General features: G+C 42.1%; 1 protein-coding gene across 3 annotated transcripts in view; it reads right to left on the reverse strand.

The window, feature by feature from the left end:
* The window catches only part of FUBP3 (far upstream element binding protein 3), a 93,711-nt gene that overhangs the window by 57,536 nt on the left and 10,753 nt on the right, over positions 1-25,422 (reverse strand). For all 3 annotated transcript variants that reach the window (XM_030207827.1, XM_030207828.1, XM_030207825.1), the window contains exon 2: positions 19,877-19,985. In XM_030207827.1, coding sequence (XP_030063687.1) covers positions 19,877-19,985 — 109 coding nt within the window. The remainder of the gene's footprint in view (positions 1-19,876; positions 19,986-25,422) is intronic.

Genomic DNA, 25,422 nt, shown 5'->3' on the forward strand with positions numbered 1-25,422 from the left:
CAAAAAGGGGGGGGGGAAGCTAATTATACTCTTTATATAGGCTCTGTATAGACCCACTCATCATTTGGTTCAATTAGGATGGATAAAAACCGTCACAAATAATAACCATATCTCAATTAATTACTACCTGAATTGGTTATTACTCAATTTACCATTAACTTTCTCTTTGCTTCATGTACAATTTCTCATTCATAATAGATTTTCTAAATGTTAAAACATCCATAGCTATCCCAGTATGTTTATGATATTGTATTGTAAAATTGGATTCTTACAACAAATTACTTTCTTATGCATTATTCTTGGTTATGTGGAGGAGTGGCCTAGTGGTTAGGGTGGTGGACTTTGGTCCTGGGGAACTGAGAGGAACTGAGTTCGATTCCCACCTCAGGCACAGGCAGCTCCTTGTGACTCTGGGCAAGTCACTTAACCCTCCATTGCCCCATGTAAGCCGCATTGAGCCTGCCATGAGTGGGAAAGCACGGGGTACAAATGTAACAAAAACAAAAAAAAATACTGTTTCTTGTAAGCCACAATGAATTCAAACTTGTTTGGGATAATGTGGGATATAAATGCCATAAATAAATACATAAATAGAGGTGTTTGCTATTGGTTGAAAGGAAATCAAGGAAGAAAATAGGTCACATTTTAGTTCTCTGTTAAAGAAGAACAGTCAATTATATTTTTGAGGACTTTAATTAGTAAAATATTACAAAAGGAAAACACTACATTTCACACATCCAATACACAAAACACATTTCTAATACCAAAATAAAATATTTGGGCGTATATATTACTAAGAATGTTGGTGATGTATATACTGAAAATGTTTTACAATTGTGGTCCTCAATATCTTTGACTTTACAGGGTCGGATTGCACTATATAAAATGGTCCTTTTTCCACGATGGCTGTATGCCCTGCAAACTTTCCCTATGTATTTGACAAATAGAGATGTGGGGACCTTTACAAAGCATTTGGCAAAGTTTGTCTGGAATAATAAGAAACCCAGTTTTTGTTGCAACAATTGTCCCTGTCTTTTGGTCATGGAGGAATAGCATTACCAGATTTACGGAAATATGATGTGACCTGTATTATGCATCATCTGGTGGACTGGATCAACTCATTTTACCCCGCTGGCATTGGAAAGGCAGCTGGTGGACACAACTCATTTATTTCCTTCATACGAGTGCACCCTCACGGATTGTGGCCACAAAATCCCATCCTCTATTGCGATCCATGTGATAAGACTGGCGGTGGATGTGTAAGCAATTGAAACTCTCTTTTTTTTTTCTAATATGTTGCTCCCCTTGTGGGGTAATAGAGATTTGGACCCTGATTTCTCAAAACTGTATCTGAAATAGTGGACTGCTAGGGGATTGCTTTATATTTGAGACTTGGTGACTGAGAAAGGCACAATTAAAACTTTTGAACAGCTCCAACATGGGGGCTTATTTGCATTCAACGGACTGGTTTCGATATAACCAAGTTAAGCATTATGTATCATTGGATGCGGCCTCATTGAGTAAGGATGCAGCAGACTAATTAGTGGAAACTTTAATGCTTACTCATACTAAGATGACTCATGTGTCCTTTTATCAAATCAGCTTACAGCGCCTTGCCCCTAAGTGAGATTATCAGCAGTTGGCCTCGGTGTGAAATGTGGAATTGCTGCTGGAAGAGTGTGTTACAGGCAATGGACTGAGACTGTTGATGAAACATCTTAAACAGTTCTGCTCGTCTGTACGTTTATAAGAACAGTAATACAAATTTGAGACTTTACTTTTCTCCACATCATATTTATCTGGCTAAAATAGCGACTCAACTGCTTGCCCAAAGTGTGGAAATATGCCTGAATCTTTGGTACATATGTTTTTGGACCTGTGAAGAAGTTTGTTCCTTTTGGAGGAACATTCTGAATTTTTTCAGCACATCCCTATGTGAGCTGATATGCTACTATTTTCTAACTTTCTCTTTAGGCCTGCATAAGGGGCCCAATTTACTGATACATAAGGCTTTTTTCGTGGCCCGGAAATGTCTTTTACTTCATTGGTGACAACAGGAGATATCATCAGTGATTTTCTGGAAGAATGAACTTTTCTACCTTTTGAAAATGGAACGCTTGGATGCCAAACTGAGCTCTCCTAGAGCCTGGTGACAATTTCAGCAGACATGGTCTTTGTTTTGGGACTCTTTACTGCATCATGTCCAGAGTTCATTATTTAATTTGTAATCCAGAGCATATTACTCTAGTGGAGAAATTGGGGTGGGGGTGGGGGGTTGTTGTTGTTGTGTGTGCCTTAGCTGTCTTGCGATCTGGGTCACCGTAAAGAAACAAAGCAGTTGACTCAGGTTGAGATGGTCCCATTTTCTGACAGGAAGGGTGATTGTTTTGGTGGGGGGGGGGGGGGGGGGGGGGGGGACTGGGGGACAATGTGTTAAACCAAAATTGGTCACTGTTGTTGTACTGTACAGTTTTCAGTGCTTATTTTGTTTGTTTTAAGTGGCTTTAATAAACTAAAATAAATGAAAAAAAAATCAAATCCACATTTCTAAGTTTGAAGCGATAAGATAAACTACTGCATAACACAACAACATAGTAAGCTATGGAACTTTGTAAGTCTAAGTGCTTTGAAACTGAGCCCCATAGTGTCATCAAGAGAATTTTGACTTTCTGAACTATGAGATGATTTTCCAAGGTCTACTAATCAGAGATGATGTCCACTTACAAAAAGAAGAGATGGCGTCTTCCACAGGAGACCAACTTACCTATTGAAGAGAGCTTTAAATTACAATCACTGGGGATGGGCCATCAAAGCCCTCAGGTGAGATAAAACATCAAGTACCTCTATAGAAATGGGAAAAGAACAATATCTGGAAAGCTGTATATACTAAATGTTTTGTTAAATTTGTACCCCGTACGTTCCCACTCATGGCAGGCTAAATGCGGCTTACATATACAGGTACTTATTTGTACCTGGGGCAATGGAGGGTTAAGTGACTTGCCCAGAGTCACAAGGAGCTGCCCGTGCCTGAAGTGGGAATCGAACTCAGTTCCCCAGTTCTCCAGGACCGGAGTCCACCACCCTAACCACTAGGCCACTCCTAAAGCCCACATTATGGGAAACAAGATTCTGGATCTAGAGGCTGTGATGAAAAAGGTTCACAGAGAATCATGACAGGGATAAAGTAATCCAATAGACAGAACAAAAGATCTTTTTTTATGCAGGGATGTGTCTATTACAAAAATAATAAGTCACAGGCAATTGTTTCTTAAAGTACAATCTATTAGCAAGCTGAAAATCTCTTCTCTTTCTCAATCCTCCAGTTTTACCACACTCTGAGCACAATATTAAATTCTTCATATAAAGGATCATCAGACTTCACAGCATCAACGTTGCTTATCAAGTTTTCAACAAGCAGCAATGTGCAAATCTTCATTGATCTATTTTTATCATTTTTCACTTTTCCTTTTCCCATTTAACCTTTTGTAATGTCTAAAACAGTATAACTTTAAGAATAGCCCAACCTTTAATTGATCGCACTAGCATCGCTAGCGCTACTTAACTGGCAGCTGATTTCTAAGACGAGAGAACCTCCACTGACATGGCCAGGTTTTGTATCTTCCTCGGGGAAGAGGTTCAATTTCCAGCAAAGTGCATAGCAACGTTGATGCTGTGAAGTCTGATGATCCTTTATATGAAGAATTTAATAATGAATTTCTGAGAGTGTCATAAAACTGGAGGATTGAGAGATAGGAGGGATAAAGTAATACCAGGCTATAATATATTCAGGAAGGACAGGGTAGGAAGAAAGGGAGGAGGAGTGGAATTATATGTTAAGGATGTTATTAAAGTGACAGAATTGCAAGACTTATGGGGTATGAAAGCGGCACTGTGGGTTAATCTGGAAAACGGGAATGGAAAATCTACTAATACTGATGCAATATATAAGCCTCCTTTACAGGCTGAAGTGAATATCCCCTTTCCCTGTAAATGTGTAATTAAGTATAGATCACACTTTTTTTTTTTAATTCTACTCAGCTCTCTGCTTTTGTTTCTTCTAGAGGAATAATGGAGAGAAGTGATAGGACCTCTTCTTCCATACATGGTGTAGAAGATCCCTCATAATTGGAATTTTCTTCTGTATTAGAGCTTGATGTTGTTAGTAGCTGTTTCCTCTATTTCTCTTTTGAGTTTATTTTTACTTTATAGGCTTGGTATGCCCTTTATATGGAGAACTGGAGTTAAGAGATGTGTATTTCTTATATATTGAATTTTATTCATTTTTCTTATTGAAAATGTATTCTTTTCCTGTATAAGTGGATGCTTGGTTTATAAAGTAAATTTTCAATAAAAAAAAAAAAAGAAGTGAATATCCCGGCTGTTGACTGGTGCATCCCTGTTGCAGCGTCATCAAGAAGTAGGGAGATCCTGTACATGGAGAACTTTTCCAGCAGTTGGTAATGGAACTCACATGGGATAGGGCCATACTGGACCTGCTGCTTACAAATGGGGAGAGTGCTTCTGATTTTATAATGGATGATCATCTGACATCAAGTGATCATCGGATGGTGTGGTTCAATATTAAGACACATATGGAAAGGGTTTATTCAAAAGTGAAGGTTCTTGTCATCAAAAGAACTAACTTTGTCAAGATGGGGGAATAACTCAATGAGTTGTTAGCTAGATGGGAACATCTGGGAGAAGTAGAAAATTAGTGAGCAAAACTGAAAGGAGCTATCTTATGGGCAAAAAACATTTTTTTGCTAGGAAAGAAAAACAAGAGGGAAAAAAAGCCACTTTGGTTCTCAAAAATATTAGCTGAAAAGGTAAGGAAAAAGAATTTAGCCTTCATAAACTACAAAAGATCACAGAAAGAGGAAGACAGGTAATATCTAGAAAAGCTAAGAAAAGATGGTAAGGTAGTAGGGAAAGCAAAGACGCAAATGGAAGGAACAAACCACCACCCTCAGAGAGAGGAATGGAACTGGGAAGAAGAGGGGAGGGACCCTGGCATCCACCAGGTGTAGCACCCCATAGTAACACAGTCAATAGGGTTTTGAGCAAAAAGAACCCTGTCAGCATGTCCTTTAAAAAAATTTTTTTTAATAAAAGTTGGGAAAAATAAATCACAATATCCTAAACAAAAGAAACTTCCCTTCGTCCTACCAGACTAGTTACCATAGTTGCCCACCTCCACAGGAAGCATCATAACACCTGCTGAAGGTTGAGAAATACTGGATAGTTAGGTCCCTGCATAGGTTTCTTAAGTGATACATAAACAGAGAAAATGACAGCAGATAAATATCATATGGCCTATCCAATCTGCCCACCCATACCACATACTATCCTTTCCTCTCCCTTTGAGATTTTGTGTGTTTGTTCTATGCTTTCTTGAATTCAGATATGGTCTTTGTCTCCATCACCTGCACAAAAAGACTGTTCCATATATCCACCACCCTTTCTGTGAGGATTATTTCTGAGTCTATCTCCTTTCACCTTCATCCTATGCCCCCCCCTCATTCCAGCGCTTCCATTCAATTCAAAGAGACTTGCCTCCTGTGCACTTACGTCAAAGGTATTTAAATGTCTCCATCATTTCTAATTAGTAATTCTCAGTCTCCATCTGCTGGACTTGTCTAGAGGAATGTTAATGAATAGAAGAAACAAAACAGCAAGGCAAACGGTCCACTAGGTCGAATGTGGAAAACAAAAGGAAAGCAGACCTTACAAAGAAAAACATTCTTTATTAATTGATAAATGTTCCCAGGATTCAGATGCAGTCACGAACAGGACACTGTCTTCTATCCCATGGTTTTGTTTTGTTTTTTTTAATTTCCTCAGGAGTCTCATGAAGGACTTTGTCCAAAGCTTTCTGAAAATCTAGATACACTATATTAACCAGTTCACCTTTATCTATGTTTATTCGTGTCTTCAAAAACATGTAGCATACTGGTAAAGCAAGAGTTCCCTTGGCTAAATGCATGTGTTGATATTGTCCCAATAAACCATGTTTGTCTATGTGTTCAGTAATTTTGTTCTTTATTTTTATTTGTTGCATTTGTATCCCACATTTTCCCACCTATTTGCAGGCTCAATGTGGCTTACATAGTACCATTGGGCGTTTGCCCAGTTGGTTGATAACAAATACATGGTTGTATAGTGGTCGAATGAGGTATGTGTGGAGGGTCGGAAGGGATGAAGGTTGTGTGTTGTCCAGTGCACTCATTAGGCATGCTATGCTTTGGGTGAAGGGTTTACGTAAGGTCGCTGGGGTAGGCCATTTTGAACAGGCTGGTTTTTAGTGATTTCCTGAAGTTCAGGTGGTCATGGATTGTTTTCACAGCTTTTGGGAGGCCACTCCATAGTTGTGCATTTATGTAGGAGAAGCCGGATGTGTAAGTTGTTTTATATTTCAATCCTTTGCAATTTGGGTAATGTAGGTTTAGGTATGATCTAGCAGAACCGAATCTGTTTCTTGTTGGTAGATCTATGAGGTCTATCATGTATCCTGGGACTACACCATATATGATTTTGTGGACTAGAGTGCAAATTTTGAAGATGATCCGTTCTTTGATTGGGAGCCAGTGCAATTTTTCTCGAAGAGGTTTGGCACTGTCGAAGCGTGTTTTGCAGAATATCAACCTGGCTGCTGTATTTTGGACGGTCTGGAGTTTTTTTTGTTAGTTGTTCTTTGCATCCCGCGTAGATTCCGTTACAGTAAACTGCATGACTTAGGGCCACTGATTGTATTAGGTATCGAAAGGTTTCCCTTGGGAAGAAGGGTTTTAGTCGTTTGAGCTTCCACATTAAATAGAGCATTTTCTTTATTACAGAGTTTACTTGGCTCTCAAGAGTTAGGTTGCAATCGAGCGTGACACCGAGTATTTTCAAACTGTTTGAATAGGGAGGGTGTGTCCTGGGGTAGTTAATATTGTGGGTTTGTATTTTTTATGTTGAGAAATGAGGATGAGGCAGTGTGTTTTTTCAGTGTTCAGTTGGAATGAGTTTGCCCAGGAGTCCATAATGTTCAGGCCATCGTTAATTTTAGTGGATAAACGTGTAACTGCTTACCTTCTCCTCTTGTTGCTTAAATCTCGGTGGGGAAAAGAGAAAGGACAGAAGAGATCTGCCATCAACGGAGACCTGCACAGAAATTTGTGCAGATGGGGAATTCTTCACAAAATCTGAATTACAAAGTTGTGCAGAATTCCCCCAGTAATCATTAAAAGGTTAGGTATTAGATTGCTGAGCAGGACTTAGTTTAGTATTCTTTCCCTCCTATCCAGGCATATCTCTTAATTTGTCAATTATCTCTATTAAAAAGGCAAGAAAGAAATTTGTCACCACAGGGTAGTTTCAACAGCATGTGATCATCCTAAACAACAATTATTTGAAGTTCAGTTAGAAGCAAACACAAATAAAAGCATAAAATACTAGATTCTTTAAATAAGCTAATAAATGTTTGCTTTTTATAAAATTTAAACAAGTTTTATCAAATTCTTTTCTGCCCCATCTTTATGTCACCAAATCACAGAGCAAAGTAATGTTCACTTACCTCCACAGACTTCCACTTCTCTCAGAACTCAGAAAAGAAGGGACTCTGACCAAATCCTAATAAAGTGTTCTAAGAAAATGCAAAATGCAGATTTCACCTACTCCCCCAAACCTGCTAACTGAAAAAAGACATGCCTCTCAAACACAATGGCACAATGGAACCACTGTCCTTGTATTTTTAATTGTATACGACTGTTACTACTTGTTTTTATTGTTGTTGTATTGTGTGTTGAAAAGGTATTTTGCCCCCCCTTCTGATTTCTCCTATTATTTCATATAAGTCACACTACATAGTTTTTCATCTATAAACAAAATAAAATATTAGACAAAGGGACCCTGAGTAAACACAACACAGTTTTTATATTATTACATCATTTAAGGAACAAAGTTATCCATCACCCATATGAAAAACTAACCATCCCTTATTTAATCAACCAATTGCTCAAATTTAATTGATAATTAGATTCAGCTGATTGAACACAGCCAGGCTTGATTGTAGCCAGCCCTGTTGAATCTAAATCTCATTATATACTGAACTTTAACATGACAGTGGTCACCACAAGCTTTCTACAAAAAGGCTATGCCACAATGAAAGACAATTCCAGAACAGACAACAAGAAACGTTGTTGAAATATATCAGTCTGGAAAGGGTTACAAAGCCATTAAGCAACAATGAAAGAAAATTCCAGAACAGACGACAAGAAAGGTTGTTGAAATATACCTGTCTAGAAAGGGTTACAAAGCCATTTCTAAAGCTATGGGATTCAACTGAACCAACGTGAGAACCATTATCTCCAATGGAGAAGACTTGGAACAGTGATGAATCTTCCCAGGAGCAGCCAGACAACCAAAATTATTCCAAAGCTATAGCAACAACTCAACCAGAAAGTTTAAAAAACATCCCAGACCATCACCCAAAGAACTGCAGGTCTCTCTAGCCTCAGCTAAGGTCAGTGTTCATGACTCTACAATAGGAAAGAGACTGGGCAAAAATGGGAATCATGGGAGAGTAGCAAGACAAAAAAAACACTGCTATCCAAAAGTAACATCAATACTCATCTCAAGTTTGCAAAAACATACATGGGTGATCTCCAAGCCTTTTGGGATAATGTTCTATGGACAGAAACTGTCAAAAGTGGAACTCTTTGGACAACACAGGTTCCATTATGTCAGGTGTAAAGCAAATACGCATTCCATAGTAAAAACATCATACCAACAATCAAACATGGTGGTGGTAGTATGATAGTGTGGGGATGCTTTGCTGCCTCAGGACCTTGAAAACTTGCCATTATTGAAGGAACCGTGAATTCTCCCTTGTACCAGAAAATTCTTAAGGAGAATGATATGAAAGTGATACCAAAATTATAGAAAGCATGTGGTTGCAATTATTGCTACTAAAGGTAGTGCAACCAGTTTAAGTTTAGGGAGCAGTTACTTTTTTACATGGATGATATAGGTGTTGTATAACTTTGTTCCTCAAATAAATGAAGTAACAATGTAAAAACTATGTTGTGTGTTAACTCAGGTTCCTTTTGTTTAATATTACATTTTGTTTATGGAGTTTTGACAAGCTGGAGGGGGATGGAGTTGAGCTATTGTATATTAAGGAGGGAAGGTAAGGGAAGATTATTTGTTGGGAAAAAGGGGAGGGAATGAAAATATTGTTTCTTCATTGTTCTGGATTACATGTATGTTTAATGGTTGAGGATAATAAAAGATTTAAACTAATATTACATTTTGTTTAAAGATCAGAAACCATTCAGTGTGACATCACTGTGCACACACAATAGTAAAAGTTACAAGCTCCACAGCAGCAGTTGAATATCAGCCTGCTTCTTTCTTCACTGACTTTTTTCCTGCAGCTCTTATCCTCAAAATCTCCTTTCTGCTCACACCTACCATATCCAACAGGCTCTTCACAGGTTCCTCATGTTTCAATATATTTCTATTTATAACAATTTAAATTTTTACAAGCGATAAAACAACTTGGCAGAAATACAGAGAAAGTAATATATAGGAATTATTTCAGTCAAGTAATTCTATTCTAGACACCCAAGCAGGAATGAGCAGGGCAAGGCTTTAAAAAGGGTAAAACTCTAGCACTGGAACACTATGAGGCTTATTTTCGAAAGAGAAGGGCGCCCATCTTTCGACACAAATCGGAAGATGGGTGTCTTTCTCCCAGGGTCGGCCAAATCGGCATAATCGAAAGCCGATTTTGGGCGTCCTCAACTGCTTTCCGTCGCGGGGATGACCAAAGTTCATGGGGGCGTGTCGGAAGCATAGCAAAGGCGGGACTGGGGCGTGCTTAACACATGGGCATCCTCAGCCGATAATAGAAAAAAAGAAGGGCATCCCTGACGAGCACTTGGCCGACTTGGTCCATTTTTTCTTGCGATCAAGCCACAAAAAGGTGACCAAACTGACCAGATAACCACCGAAGGGAATCGGGGATCACCTCCCCTTACTCCCCCAGTGGTCACTAACCCCCTCCCACCCTAAAAAAAACCTTTAAAAATATTTTTTTGCCAGCCACAGCTTCCTGACAGCAGTATGCAGGTTCCTGGAGCAGTTTTAGTGGGTGCAGTGCACTTCAGGCAGGCGGACCCAGGCCCCCCCCCCCCACCTGTTACACTTGTGGTGGTAAATGTTGAGCCCTTCAAAACCCACCACAAACCCACTGTACCCACATGTAGGTGCCCCCCTTCACCCCTTAGGGCTATGGTAGTGTTGTACAGTTGTGGGGAGTGGGTTTTGGGGGAGCTCAGCACCGAATGCACCTGGGAGCAATTTGTGAAGTCCACTGCAGTGCCCCCTAGGGTGCCCGGTTGGTGTCCTGGCATGTCAGGGGGACCAGTGCACTACGAATGCTGGCTCCTCCCACAACCAAATGGCTTGGATTTGGTCGTTTCTGAGATGGGCGTCCCTGGTTTCCATTATTACTGACAACCAGGGACGACCATCTCTAAGGTTGACCTAAATGTTGAGATTTGGGCATCCCCGACCGTATTATTGAAACGAAAGATGGACGCCCATCTTGTTTCGATAACATGGGTTTCCCCGCCCCTTCGCGAGGAAGCCCTCAGGAAAACTTGGACGCCCCGTTCGATTATGCCCCTCCACGTCACCTACACTAAAAAGGAGCTGAAGGTTTCTGAACCATTCTGGTGATGCTGATTACTATAAATATATGTTGAAATATGATATTGAAGGGATTTGAGCTACTTGTCATATTACAGCACTGCTGAAAGATATTTATCACAGATTATCTGATAATCTTCTGATGTCATGACTGAGCATCATCCTCCTCTAAGAACCCAAAACTTATTGGCTGCCACAGACACTCCATCCGCACTATCAGAGCAAGCGGGGAATACACCTCTTCTAAAGTAGTTTTATTTTGTCCAAGTCACAGTAAGACTTGAAAGAGTTTACAATCATCTCCATGCATGCAAAAATCACTGAGAACATGTAAAGCAAGGTTCTGTTTTGCCGTTTAACAGAAGACTCTTCCTGACACCAATCTTGAGGAGGGAATTTCAAAATATCAGGGGGTCAAACATCTACAATCCACTCCTGTAGCCTTAATTCCTGAGCCTACATCATCTGATTTAGTCAGAAGTTCTGAAATTCCTATAGGAGGAATGCATCTTATAGTGTTTCCAGATTTCAAATTTAAGAACATTTTTTTTATTGGTTCTCATAAATTTATACATGTAACAAAAAGAAAATAGCAGGGGAAATAAGATTACAATATCCACGAAAATTAAAGCTTTTATACTCCTCCTCAAAGAGATATAATATCGCCTAATAAATAAATAATAATAATAATAAAAGATTCATTTCCACAAAAGAAGCAGGCAAAAAAAAAAAAAAAAAAATAGGTTCATTAACCTCAACCAGGAAAAAAAACAAAAGTAACATTATTATTATTTTTTTAATTTATAAAGTTTTATTGGAATATTGCAAATGAACAAACTGCGCATAGAATAGTAATGGCTATATATACACAGAACTCCTACCCCCCTACCTTATCCCTCCCTCTCCCCACTAATACAGTGGCATGTATTTATCATGTCTCAAAGCCAGCGTAAGTAAGCTGGGGTGCTATCCCTCACGAGGAGGGGGTACAAGCTCTCATCTTCCACTGTTCATAGACTTGCCAAATGTCATAAAAGTTAGTCAGTCATCCATGTCGTAAAGCTGTAAGCTCTGATAGTTGGAAAATACCATCCAACATCCGCAGGATTCGAGACAGAGGAGGTAAAGCAGCTTGTTTCCACGCTTGTGCAATGACCAGTTTACTAGCCGTGAATAGCAATGTGGCGAGTTTGTACTTGAGGACAGTAATTGCAGTTGGTTTGTGATGCAGTAAACACTACTCTGCCCATAATGGGTAGGTCTTCCCCAATATGTCTTGCAGAGTATCAGTTATCAAAGCCCATTGGGTCTTTACAACTGGACAAGTCCACCACATATGGAGGAAGGTCCCCCACTCTCCACATCCCCTCCAACACATATCCAATGTTCCTGGGAACATTTTCTTGAGTTTCACTGGTGTATAATGCCATCAATAAAAGATCTTAAAACCATTTTCAATCAAACTGCTGGCAACAGATACTTTGAATAAATATTTAAATGACCTTTCCCATTATTCCCCCGTAAAAGATGTATCGAGCTCATATTCCCATTTACTAGTGTAACAGTGCAGCGGTGATCTAGATAGCAAGAGAGCTGAATATATGCAGGTAATACTTCCCCCTAGCTCCCCCTGCTCGGAGGGCTTGTTCTAGCAAGGTTTGTTGTAGGCTAAATTCTCCACGTGCCGAGTGTTGGATAAAGTCCCTAATTTGTCTATAGTGAAATCCATCCCTTGGTAATAGGCCATATTCATCCTTCAGGTCTATAAAGGGGACATATTCCCCCTCCTCCCACATCTGTCCCAGGGATCGCAAGCTGTTGCAGGCCCACCTCTTGTAAACCTGATCCTGTAACCCTGGAGCAAAGGAGGGGGCATATTGTATAGCTGTAGAGATGGTAGTTCCTATCTGGAAAGAATTTCCCACGCACCTTATGCCATGTTTGTAATAGATAACTGACTACTAAAGGTGATATCAGGGCCAGGTGAGTCACGGGATTGCCGACGCAGGAATAGCACCAAGCCAGTGAGGCTCCCAGGGTATCCATTTTTTCATAACGCTCTGCATCCAACCAGCTAAAATACGCAGATGGGCTGCTTTAAAATAGAGCTCAAAATGTGGCACTCCCATACCCCCCTGAAGTTTGGGCTGATACAGCATAGACCTCTGCACCCTGGGTGGATGATTCCTCCATATGTAGGCAAAACTTCTCCTATTTAGCTGGTGAAAAAAAACATTGAGGTATAGGAAGAGGAAGCACCATAAATAGGTAGAGCAGTTTGTGCAAAATCATCATCTTAACTGCTTGAATCCTGCCTATCCAAGAGAATGTTAGGCCCTCCCACCGATCCAGTTCAGCTAACAGTTAAGTGAGTTTGGTCGGAAAATTACCATGATATAACCCCCTCAACTGAGCTGTAAAGAAATTCCCAAGTATTTAATATGTTTTCTTGCCCACTGAAAGGGAAAGTGTTGCTGAAGTTGCAGGACTGCAGGGGCCTCCAAGGTAAGGTTCAAAATCTCTGATTTGGTCATATTTACTTTAAACCAGAGACCTCTCCATAACGGATCAGTAGCTGGGAAACACCTGCCAGCGACTCAGCAGGTTCAGTCAATGTCAACAAGACATCATCTACATAGAGCATAATTTAATGCTCTTGTCCCCCCCCCTTGAGTTTCCCCGAATATCAGATGTTGCTTGCATTAACTGTGCCAAAGGTTCTATGGAAGTCCCTGCACAACCCTGTCGCGTACCTCGGTGTAGTTCAAAAGGGTCAGTATAATAGCCATTGATTCGCAGGCTTGCCAATGGGGCTGTATAAAACAAAAGTAACATTATCACGAAGAACAGATTTATCCAAAAGAAAAAAGGTCTCTAAATGACTGGGGTCCATAAAAATATATCTATTATTTCTATACATGACCAGACACTTATAAGGAAATCTAAGAAAGTACCTCCTACTGCTAAAACTTCTACAAAATTGTGTAGGTCTGGCCACATCAGGAAATATATTAATCTGTTGCCCACAGAAAAGAATTCGCTTCTTAGAACTACAAAAGAGTATTCTTTTCAATTTCAGAATGAAAGGTAACTAATAAAGTTGCTTGCTTGGTAACCAAATCTTGAGATGATTCTGAAAATTGAGAGACATCAACTATCAACAGAAACAATCTGATCTAGTTCACCACTCTCATCTCTAGCCACTTCAGAGTCCCTAGGTATATGTCAGTTTGATAATACTGTAAAATTTCCTTTGAATACATTTTTAAAGTTCCAAAGGAGTTAATCAGTGAGTCATTGGAAAGTTCAAAATCCTAAGATTTCTTGACCGAAAACAATTTTCTATATTTTTCAAATAAGCACATACCAGTGAGCTATCCTTAACCACTGACACAGAGGCTGACTGTAAGGTAACAAGTGAGTTCATTTTCTTTAATTTTCCTTCAATATTTAATAATTTCTTATCAGTTTCAGAAAATGTAACTACTCCTTCCTGTGAACATTTACACAGTGAGGAAACAGTACCTTGCATTGAATTCAATCCTTACAACCTGTTAAACATTCTGTAAAGCTGCCTGTTGTCCTAAAGAAGATGATTCTTCTGGGGGGTAGGGGGGGAACTAATCTGGACTGCTTTGGGTCTAGGGGCTCTAAAAGAACCCTCCCCTTCTACAAATTTATCAGATGTTTCACTCATTACTAAAATAGGCAAAGTAGAAGAAACTCCAACACAAACTATCAGAGAAGTTTCTCCTAAAGAGAGCTTCCCAGCTTGTGGAGGTGGAGTCCTTTCCTCCAAGGATAAGAAAGCAGCAGTAGGGGGGAAATTACTCACATGTCCAGCTGTAGAGGCAGTTGACTTCGGTATCACATGTAAATCCGTAGGGCCTCTTGCAACAGTAACACCTAGAGTTTTATTGCTCTTTTTTCCCTTCATTTCAAACAGTCGATAAGCCCCTGCTCCGTTTCACTGAGATCCAAAGGGGGCGCATTGTGTGTCCCCTTGGCACGGGGGTCTCCTAAGAAGCACCTCGGGCCCTAATGATGTCACCAGTATGTCTGCGGCAGTGCCTGCTCTCCTGCAGAGATCGGTGCAACGGTATGCCTCAATTAAGAACATTTAAGTACACCATGCATACATGCAAAAAAAAAAAAAAAGGTAGGAGGCATTAAAAAAAGAATCTGGTGCTCCACAAAACATCTGAAGAATGTTTCTTACTTGCCAGCTACAGACCAGACTATGGTTCAGCATGCAGATGTGAGTCCCCGGAAGGAAGAGGTAAGGTGGGTGAGGGAAAAAATTCACAGAATAATTTTTTGCAAGCAGCTGGTCTGTTGCATGGAAAAGAAGAAAGATAAAGAAGGAAAAGAAAGAAGGGACATACACTACGTCTTCTGGGAGACAGAGTGACAGGGAGAGCCTAAAGAACTTTTAAAATTTATTCACCTTCCAAACCACCTTCACATGCTACAACACGCTGTCCTTTGAAGATTCAATATATACTATTTAAAACTATACCAAGCTGTCAGAAACCCAAAGCAAGTGCCTATTACATAACACACTTCTAGAAAATGTCCTATGCTGTTGCAAAATAAGCTGATGCAATAAAGGTAACAACTCAGATATGCCTGATCTGACAGAGGGAGAATCTGCTTCTGCCACCACTAAACACAGTGAAACTTACTAAAGCCACATATGCAGAAGATGTGGTTATACTATTTCTTATTTATTAATCACTTGGAATTTAAGACTACAGCACAAAATGATATGTGTATTGCATGAGTAGGCAAATTAAAATTACTGCCACAGGAAGTATCAGGCAGCTAGAACAGGAATTTGGTGCTCAGTTCTAGGATGCACTTTAAGATGACATTTTAGAGAAAGATTACACTTTGCTATATGGAGAATATAGCAAAATAATGAGTGCTTGTTCTAGTGATGTATGTGGGGGGGGGGGGGAGAGGAGGTGTCATTGCTGTGTTATTCCACTTGAATATGTGGAAACAGGGGTCAACTCTGGGGTGCAAGTGGTAATTTGAATACCTTGCTGAACCACTCTAGGATACAACTTCCTGTCACTGACCCAAAATCTTTCAATAATCTGAAAGTGTCAGTCATCTCATTTTCACAAGACTTCAAAGCACCCAACTGTTGACACGGGGTGGGCCCTAATTCTGCCTTTGAATCTGAAATTCAGTTACATCCTCAGTGTGTTACAATGAAGTGGATGTGTTTCTTAGTCAGTTATATGGAAAAGGAGGGTAATTTTATAACAGGACACCTATGTGAAAAGTCCAAAAATAAGCTTAGTTTAAGCATTTTTTATAAAGGTAGTATAGGTGCCTATGTGTCTTTCTAAAACTGGCTTCCAGAATCAGTCTCAATTCTGTGCGAACCTTTACACAAGAATTTACACCCATCTCAAAAAAGGGTATAAATTTGTGCATGTTCTCTATATATGTACAAGCATACTTTGTAGAACACTTCTGTAATTACAACCCTGTCCAAGAATTCCTACACACAGACACATAAGAGAGACTCACATTTTAAAGATTATATACCCCCCATACAATTTATAAGAGCCCTTTTCTACAAGGGTAGTATGCATTACCCATGGAAGCAGCTTTATAAAAAAATGACGCCACTGTGGGCAAATTTCAAAAGCCATTTCCACAAGTATAACAGCATTTTAGCTACAGAAATGGGTTTTTTGAAAACTGCTGATCCTCTATTATCCACACTTTAAAGGGTGTTCCCACAGGCAGGTTTAAGATGGGGGAGATAATGCTCATAGTTCTGGATTTTTCAACACTACACATGCTGTACTGGCTGGAAAACAGTGACAGAGGAAACAGCTGCAAATCTTCAAGGGTACTTGGGAGTAAAATACAATTATCTGCAGTGTGTGCACTAATATGAGTACTTTGATTACCACTTCTAACATGTAAAATGCAGATGAAAACTGTAGAAAGCACCTGAATATAATTTTGCATTTTAACACATCAACCACCACTTCTGAAGGATCTCAATCATGTGCTAACTGGGCTTGAAACAAAACACAGTAAAGGAGAATTTGTGTCTTACCTGATCATTTTCTTTTCTTTAGTCAGCAACGGTGTTATCTCTTCCTACCAGCAGGCAAAGATAGAGAAAACTGAATTCTGCCAGTGACATCACCAGCATAAGCAGAGGTGCTCCTTGGAACAATCCAGTAACAATCTGCCCAAGCAACAGAAGGTCCCTTTATAACACACCCATGCCCCATCAACCACTGCAATTGCAATGATAATCAAGCTAACCACCACAGAATGGCACTCGCTACCCTGCATATATCAGGATACAGCCATATCATGGGAACCCGTACAGCTGCCAATCAAAAAATGAAAATTGTTTTTTTGAAGCACTGAAAAGGAAGAACAGAGCACAATTAGAACCCCAGGCTAAGGTCTTCCAAGGGCAGGACTTCAGATAAGTGTTGCTGACCAAAGAAAAGAAAATTATCAGGTAAGAGACAATTTCTCCTTTCTTAACATCAGCTCCACTGTTCTGAACCAATGGGATGTACCGAAGCAGATCTATTGGGCAGGGGAAGACAAGACCCCCCCCCCCCCCCCCCCAAATGATAGCTGTGCCAAAGTCTGAGCAGGTTCTGGCCAGCATGTCCAATCTGCAGTACTTAGCAAACGGATGAAGCGATGACCAAGTTGCCATCTGGGATATCTCCTCAGGGGATACCACCCGGGTCTCTGTCCAGGAAGTGGCCTGAGCCCCTGGATGACTCTTGCTGATGTAAGCAGACTCAATAGCTGCCTTAATCCACCTTGCAATGGAGGCCTTCGAAGCTGCCTGATCCTTCCGAGAACCATGGAAAAGTACAAAGAGGTGGTCTGAGAGACCCGTGCTGGCCTGCCTGACTGTCCCAGCCTACCTTGGCCCAGGGCTCCAGCATCTCTGCTGTCCCTGGCACTCTGGATGTGCCTACAGGGAAATTCTCTACTTAGTACTTTATAATAGCATTAGCTAGCCAAGGGCATGAAGCTAGCCATGCCAACTGAACTAAACATTTTTCTTTGTGGTATATATGCTGCCGAAGTGACCACTTTTGGAAAACCTTGGAGCTGCAGGGAGACCCTGTGGGGGAAAACACCCAAACAGGGTGAACAAGCAAGAGGGGTGGGGGAATGGGGACCCGCACTCCTCGGCCAAGGCCCCACAGGACTGAGACAAAGCCTCACACAGTAGTACTAAGAAGTATGACTGAGGGTTGTGGAACCAAGCTCCAAACTCAACTATTACTATTACTACAACAGCTAATCATTTCTATAGCACTACTAGTTATACGCAGCACCTGGTCCTGTGACCTGAGAACAGTCGTTAGGCTTGACCATATTGTGTGGCTGCAGACAGCAGAGTGGAGAGCTAGGCCAGGGACAGGAGCACCATTAACACAACCTATCACCTGCTGAAGGTAGAGAAAAATAGGGGATTGTTCCAAGGAGCACCTCTGCTTATGCTGATGTCACTGGCAAAATTCAGTTTTCTTTACCTCCACCTGCTGGTAGGAAGGGATAACACCCACTGGTTCAGAACAATGGAGCAGATGCTAAGAAATGGGATTTATATCCCCAAAAGCTTCAATCAGCAGAAGATTCGAGTCTAAAATTTCCTGGAACAAACACTGGGTGACCTGGTTTCTTAAGACACAGCTTTGGCTCCTGTTGATTGTGAAATGGTTCCTTGGCTTCTTAGATTTATCCAGTGTAAACTTCCCTCTCCACCACCCATACAAGATCTCTCTTTGTAGTCTTATTCCATATAGACAGCAGTGAAAAAAAAAGTACTAAAACAGATTTTTACTAACTGGATAGATATGGATGGGCTGGAGTGTAAATTTAAGAGGCTTCAATGTTAGCTTCAGAACTTTTTAGTACAAGAACACACTTCTACGATCTGTGCCCTGAGAACTGCAAGGACAAATCAAACTCAAGTATACATATAAAGTACATGTAAAATGAGTTTATCTTGTTGGGCAGACTGGATGAACCATTCAGGTCTTTATCTGCCATCATTTACTATGTTATGTATGTATGAATGCTGAGGAGCAGTTAACATTTTCAAGCACTTTTTGTACCCAGGAGCTTCCTGATGCTTTGGCGTTCCAGCTCAATTTTAGTTTGTCCTTAATGGGGTTGTGGAACCACAAGCTTCATTCAAATACTCTCACAGTCCCTTGTCCTACCCTGTCAAGCCAACACAGTAACAAACCTCAACTGGGGCTCTCTCCATAACCCAGTATGCAACACTTGCACTGGAGCCTTTCAGCTCCCAAAATGCACTTGTGATAGGATGGCATATAAGCAAGTGCTAGTCAGTTAGCTGTTCTTACTGCAGCACAAAAATCATCATTTTCAGACATCCTGGGCCAGCTGTGCTGATCCACAAAACTTGAAAATGGCAGGGACATATTGAGGGCAGCAGCTGCTTCCTGAGTCAGTACCTGCTTCCTAAGGTGGTACCCAAAGGAAGCAGAATTTCACCTGGGGGACACTCTATCCCCTCTCACCCCAAAGATGAAGGAAAATATGAAGCAGCCTGATTTTAACAGGGACACACTATCTGCATCTCATGAGAACAGGCAGAGAGGCCAAAGACAGTGTCAACCTCTGATCTAGAGACTTTGTACAGGTGCCACTGCTGTGTGGTGGCAGAACTCTCACTGTATGTAGATGTTTACTTAAATATATTTGTATGCCATTGATCACTTGCAACAAATTTAAGATATAATGAAACCATCCCCATCCCTTCCTCCAGAGGCTTGTGAACGTTAACTCCTCAGCGCCCTACCCTGAACCAGGGACAAGTAGCTGGCCTTAGGACAGCACACTTCACTGCTATGAAGCCTAGGGCCCTTTCCCAGTAGTAACTTAGAACAGCGGTAACCTTTGTAATAGAGGATATGGAACAATTGAATAACAGTACCCTGAGAGGATGTGAAGCAGAAGATCCTGAGGGAGCAGTCATAAGGGCCAACCTTTAACTGAACACCAACACTAGGACATGCACTCTTCTGGCCCCTGCTGCAGGATGATTTTATTTATGGCTTCAGGAGAAAGAATTCAAATACAACTAGAAAAATGGAGAACAAGATGACAACACAAGAAGGTATAAGAAGCAACATACCTCCATCATCCAAGGGCCGTTTCTGTACTCCATAGCCATAGACTAAGGGATCCACCAGTGGGGTTGAGTTATTTAGATGAGGAATTCCATCACCAATTTTAGCAGCTATCTGTAAAGGATCAAAAAACAAAGTTAGAGAAAGTGAGAAGTGCAGCTTCATACAAAGTGCAACCTGCAAAATGAAGAATAGAGGGTCATAAGGAGGATCTTCAAGTTCTCACATTTATTAAGCCCTGACCCAGAGTGGCTTTCTTTGGGAGAAATATCATCATGGAGGTCTTTAGGGATCTGAAAGGTTAAGAAAGGGAACCCGACAATACAGGATTATTCTTTATTTATGGGATACATCAAGGGAGTGTAAAACATTCAAAGCACTCTTAGATTCTTTCTGTGTGAATTCAATTAGCACACAGTTCTTTAAAAAAAAAAAACAGGTAAAAACTTTAAATGGGAGTTTACACACATTGCAAACCCTATCAAGACATTCCTCTATGGAGACTTTAGATCAATGCCTGCAGTTTGGTGCCTCACAGCGGCAGCTCAAGACAAAGAGCTGCATCCCTCTCTATTCTTGCAAGGACTTCTGCTTTTATAGCCATTACAATATGTTCTGCAATTGCACATATAGTAACACATTGCCAATAGTTGGGCAGAGAGATAAGCGAGGCTAGCTAATCTCTTTGGGTGACCTTGAGAAACGATACACCCAGCTTATTCTAACCAGCTCATCACCACTTATTCTACTTGTACTCAAACAGAATCTCATGCTTCATCCCAGCTAAGATATTTGTGCATTTCCAAATTAAAATTTTCCAATAAACACAATTGAAATATTTAAGGTGCAATGGCCAGGATATTTTAATGTGGATTCACTGATTCTAAAAATCATTCTTCAAAAATCTGCATGCAATCGGCGCAATCCACCTTCAACTAAAGATGGCAAAGTGGACTTTAAATACTTATATTAAACTAAACATGCTGAACCTGTGAGTGATGTCAAGGTCTTATAGGGTTAGTACTGACACCCAGAACTGCTTTGGCATAGGTACAGTTCCATTTACTTACAGGCACATGGCAAAGGCAAGAGATTCCCAAAGTTAAGAGTGATAATAACCAATATTAAAGTGAAATGATCAGGCAGCCAAAAGTCATGAGTACCAATTTAGTCAAACTACCCCTTTAACAAAAAGCCACACCTACATTTAGTTCCACATGAGACACTCCTTACATCTATAGTCTGTTTATTCATTCCACTTTCACTGCAAACATCCTCAGGTCCCTTAAAAAATATAAAACTACAACACAACGGCTTTTCTGCAAATACTAGATATCCAGAGTAAATTGGGAAAGACCAACTGGTAAATATTCAAAATGATTTAACTGGCCAGAAATGGCTGCTGACCAGTTAAATTGCTTGCTCGGGGCTATCACCTAATTTCCAGCGACACAACCAGTTATCGCTGCTGAAAATTAGTGGTTAGCACTTAAATGAAAACCGGCTATTTGGGGGGCATTCCAGGAACAGAGTCAGCACTTGGCTAGTTAAGTGCCAATATTCAGTATTTAACCAGCTAGGGTAACCACATAAATGGGACTGCATAAAACACCGTCCTCTCTTTATATGGCAACCTGTGACTGGTTAAATTCTGAATATCGACTTAACCGACGTGTTAGCCAGTGCTGCATAAACCGTATATTCAATACCAAAGCTCTGACATGGCCTGGCACTGAATATCCAGGAATAACACTGGTGGCAGTCAGCAAACATTCAAGTCTGCAGGCTGAATATTTACCCCCAGATATTTTGTCTGTTAATTGTGGAAAAAAAACCCTTTAAAATAATCCATTTTAGAAAAATAAAATATGTTAGTCATGAAACGATTTCTCTCAGGCTCCTTCTTACAACAGCATTTACTGAATAATTGTTCTGTCATTGCTGAATCCCTTCTATCTGGAAATGAGCTCTCAGAAATGCAAGGTGGGGGGGGGGGGGGGGTCCAGTGGTCCATGCTATGAACCCAAGTCTGATTCCTGGGTGACATCTTCTGAGTGGATGGGGGAGCTGAACTAGGGATGCGGCACACAGCCTCTGAGGAAGTAAGGGTGACAGAGACCTGGGCATCATGCCACAGTGACACCTACTGATTGGATTTAAGTATCATGATGTCAGGGTTGTGGAAGCTCCTAGCCAAGGCCCTCTACGGGAAAATTAGGTTCTTACCTTGGTAATTTTCTTTCCTTTAGTCATAGCAGATGAAGCCATTACGTATGGGTTGTGTCCATCAACCAGCAGGGGGAGATAGAGAGCACTCAACTTTTCACAGTACCTCATAGCCAGCCAGCTCCACTGCCTCTTCAGTATTTGAAGCTTCCAAAGCAGTATGGCAAACCGCAATGGGAATAACATGAACTTTTCTCACAGCGAACAATGGCCCCTTAACAAGGGCATGAACTCAAAAGGAGGGAATGAACACATCCTCCTGGAGGGAATAAACTCGTCCTCCTTATTGTATAACTGGAGGGGATACACGCAACCTCCTGTAAGAAATAAACTCATCCTCCAAAACATAAACTGGAGGGAATGGACTCATCCTCCTATAAGTGAACATGAATCCTGAAGACTGTTTTCCAACTTTCTCCCAAGGAAGGAACTTCAGGAAACAAGAACAGAACCTGAAACAGATTCACAGCATACAGACAATCATACAGGGAGGGCTCATGGCTTCATCTGCTATGACTAAAGGAAAGAAAATTACCAAGTTAAGAACCTAATTTTCCCTTCCTTGTCATCAAGCAGATGAAGCCATTACGTATGGGATGTAACAAAGCAATCCCTATATAGGGTGGGAACAGGTCACACCACGTGCTAGCACTTGTGCTCCAAAACGCGCATCCCTACTAGCAGCCACATCCAGCCTGTAATGTCGGGCAAAAGGTAGCTTAGAAGCCCATGTTGCTGCACTGCATATCTCTTGACGAGAGAATGCTCCAGTTTCAGCCCAAGAGGAAGAAATCGCTCTGGTAGAATGCGCCTTAAAGGTTACAGGCGGAGACTGGCCGGCAAGCAGATAAGCTGAAAAGAGTTTCTTTGAGCCAGCGGGCAATAGTGGCTTTAGACGCTGGAGACCCTCTGCAAGGACCTGATAGCAAAACAAACAGATGATCATAGATCCTGAAAGAGATAGTAACTCGCAGATACTGCAGCAGAGTCCTGCGCACATCCAACAGGTGCAACTGCCCAAAAGATTCTGGAAACTCCTCCTTATCAAAGGAGGGCAAGAAAATAGGCTGGTTTAGGTGAAAAACTGAAACCACCTTAGGCATGAAGGAAGGCACAGTCCGAACCGTGACCCCGGACTCTGAGAATTGCAGAAATGGGTCTCTACAGGACAGCGCCTGGAGCTCTGACACCCGTCTCGCCGAAGTAATGGCCACAAGAAAAAACGGCCTTTAGTGTCAAATCTTTCTCCCATGCTCGCCGAAATGACTCAAAAGGAGAAGCCTGCAGGGCCTTCAAAACTAGCCCCAGGTTCCAAGCTGGACAGGGTGCTCACACGGAAGGCCAGAGCCGAAGCACCCCACTAAGAAACCGTGCCACATCTGGATGAGCAGCTAAAGACACGCCTTCAACCTTACCACGAAGGGAGGCCAACACTGCCACTTGCATCCGCAGGGAATTATAGGCCAAGCCTATTTGTACACCATCCTGCAAAAAGTCCAGAATTGGCAAGACAGGAGCCCGCATGGGTGTGATCGCTTTTGAAGCACACCAAGACTCAAACTGGCGCCAAATCCTGGCATAAGCCACGGAAGTGGAACGCTTGCAGGCCTGCAGGAGAGTGGAAATGACTGTGTTTGAATAGCCTTTGTCCCTCAATTGCGCCCTCTCAATCGCCATGCCATAAGACCAAAGCGGCAGGCATCCTCCATGGCTACCAGGCCCTGTGACAACAGGTTCGGTACCAGAGATAAAGGAAGGGGAGCCTCCACTAGCATCTGTCAGAGGTCCGCATACCAAGGCCTCCTGGGCCAATCCGGGGCGATGAGGACCACTTCTCCTGGGTGCAGCCGAATACGCAGGAGCACGCGCCCTATCAAGGGCCACGGAGGGAACACATATAGTAGGCCCGGAGGCCAGGGCTGAGTCAAGGCATCCAACCCTGCCGAGCGAGGATCTCTCCGTCTGCTGAAGAAGCATGGGCCTTTGGCATTTGAACTTGTCGCCATAAGATCCATCACGGGCTTGCCCCATTTGGCACATATCTGCAGGAATACTTCGTCTGCTAGTTCCCATTCTGCTGGATCGATCTGATGCCTGCTTAGATAATCGGCTTGCACGTTGCTCTGACCTGCAATATGAGCTGCCGAAAGAAACTGAAGATGCAGCTCGGCCCAGTGGCAAATCTGTTCGGCCTGCGCGGCCAGTGCTCTGCACTGAGTGCCGCCTTGTCGATTTACGTAGGCCACTGCTGTCGTGTTGTCCGACATCACTCTGACAGCCAATCCTTCCAGGGTCACTTGAAAGGCCAGAAGTGCCTGAAACACCACTTTCAACTCCAGGCGGTTGATGGACCACTCCGACTCCTCGGGTGTCCATAGACCCTGGGCATGCTTCCCCTTGCAATGTGCGCCCCAGCCCTTCAGGCTGGCATCTGTCACTACTAGACACCAATCGGGGAGCGCCAGCGGCATTCCTCGTCGCAGCATGCTGTCTGAGAGCCACCACTCCATGCTAAGTCAGGCTGCAGGGAGCCAAGAAAGTCTGCATTGATAATCCTGAGAAACTGGAGACCATCTTTGAAGTAGGGAATACTGTAGAGGTCGCAGGTGCGCTCTCGCCCAAGGCACCACTTCCAATGTGGCTGTCATCGATTCCAGCAGCTGGTCAATGTCCCAAGCTCGCGGGCGGGGCATCCTCAGGAGCAGACGGACCTGATTCTGAAGCTTGCACCGCCTTAGCTCGGGTAGGTATACATAGCCCGAGTCTGTGTCGAACCTGGCCCCCAAATATTCTAGAGATTGCGAGGGGGTCAGGTGACCCTTGGCCATATTGACGACCCAGCCTAGAGATTGAAGTACTGAGACCACTCTGGCTGTAGCTTGATAGCTCTCTGTTACAGAGTCTGCTCTGATGAGCCAGTCATCTAGGTACGGGTGAACCCTGATACCTTCTCGCCTGAGCAAAGCAGCTACTACCACCATTACCTTCAAAAAGGTTCGGGGAGCTGTGGCGAGGCCAAAAGGCAAGGCCCGGAACTGGAAATGTTTTCCCAACACCGCAAACCTCAGAAACTTCTGGCGCGGAGGCCAAATTGGTATGTGCAAGTAAGCTTCTTTCAGGTCTAGAGACGTGAGAAACTCTCCTGGCTGTACCTCAGCAATGACGGAGCGCAGGGTTTCCATGTGGAAATGCCGCACTCTCAGGGACTTGTTTAATTCTTTTAAGTCCAGAATAGGGCGAAAAGACCCACCTTTTCGCAGCACCACAAAGTAGATGGAGTATCGGCTGTAGCCGTGTTCGGCGGGAGGTACCGGGGACACAGCCC

Source organism: Microcaecilia unicolor, chromosome 6, assembly GCF_901765095.1.
Source record: "Microcaecilia unicolor chromosome 6, aMicUni1.1, whole genome shotgun sequence".
NCBI lineage: Eukaryota > Metazoa > Chordata > Amphibia > Gymnophiona > Siphonopidae > Microcaecilia > Microcaecilia unicolor.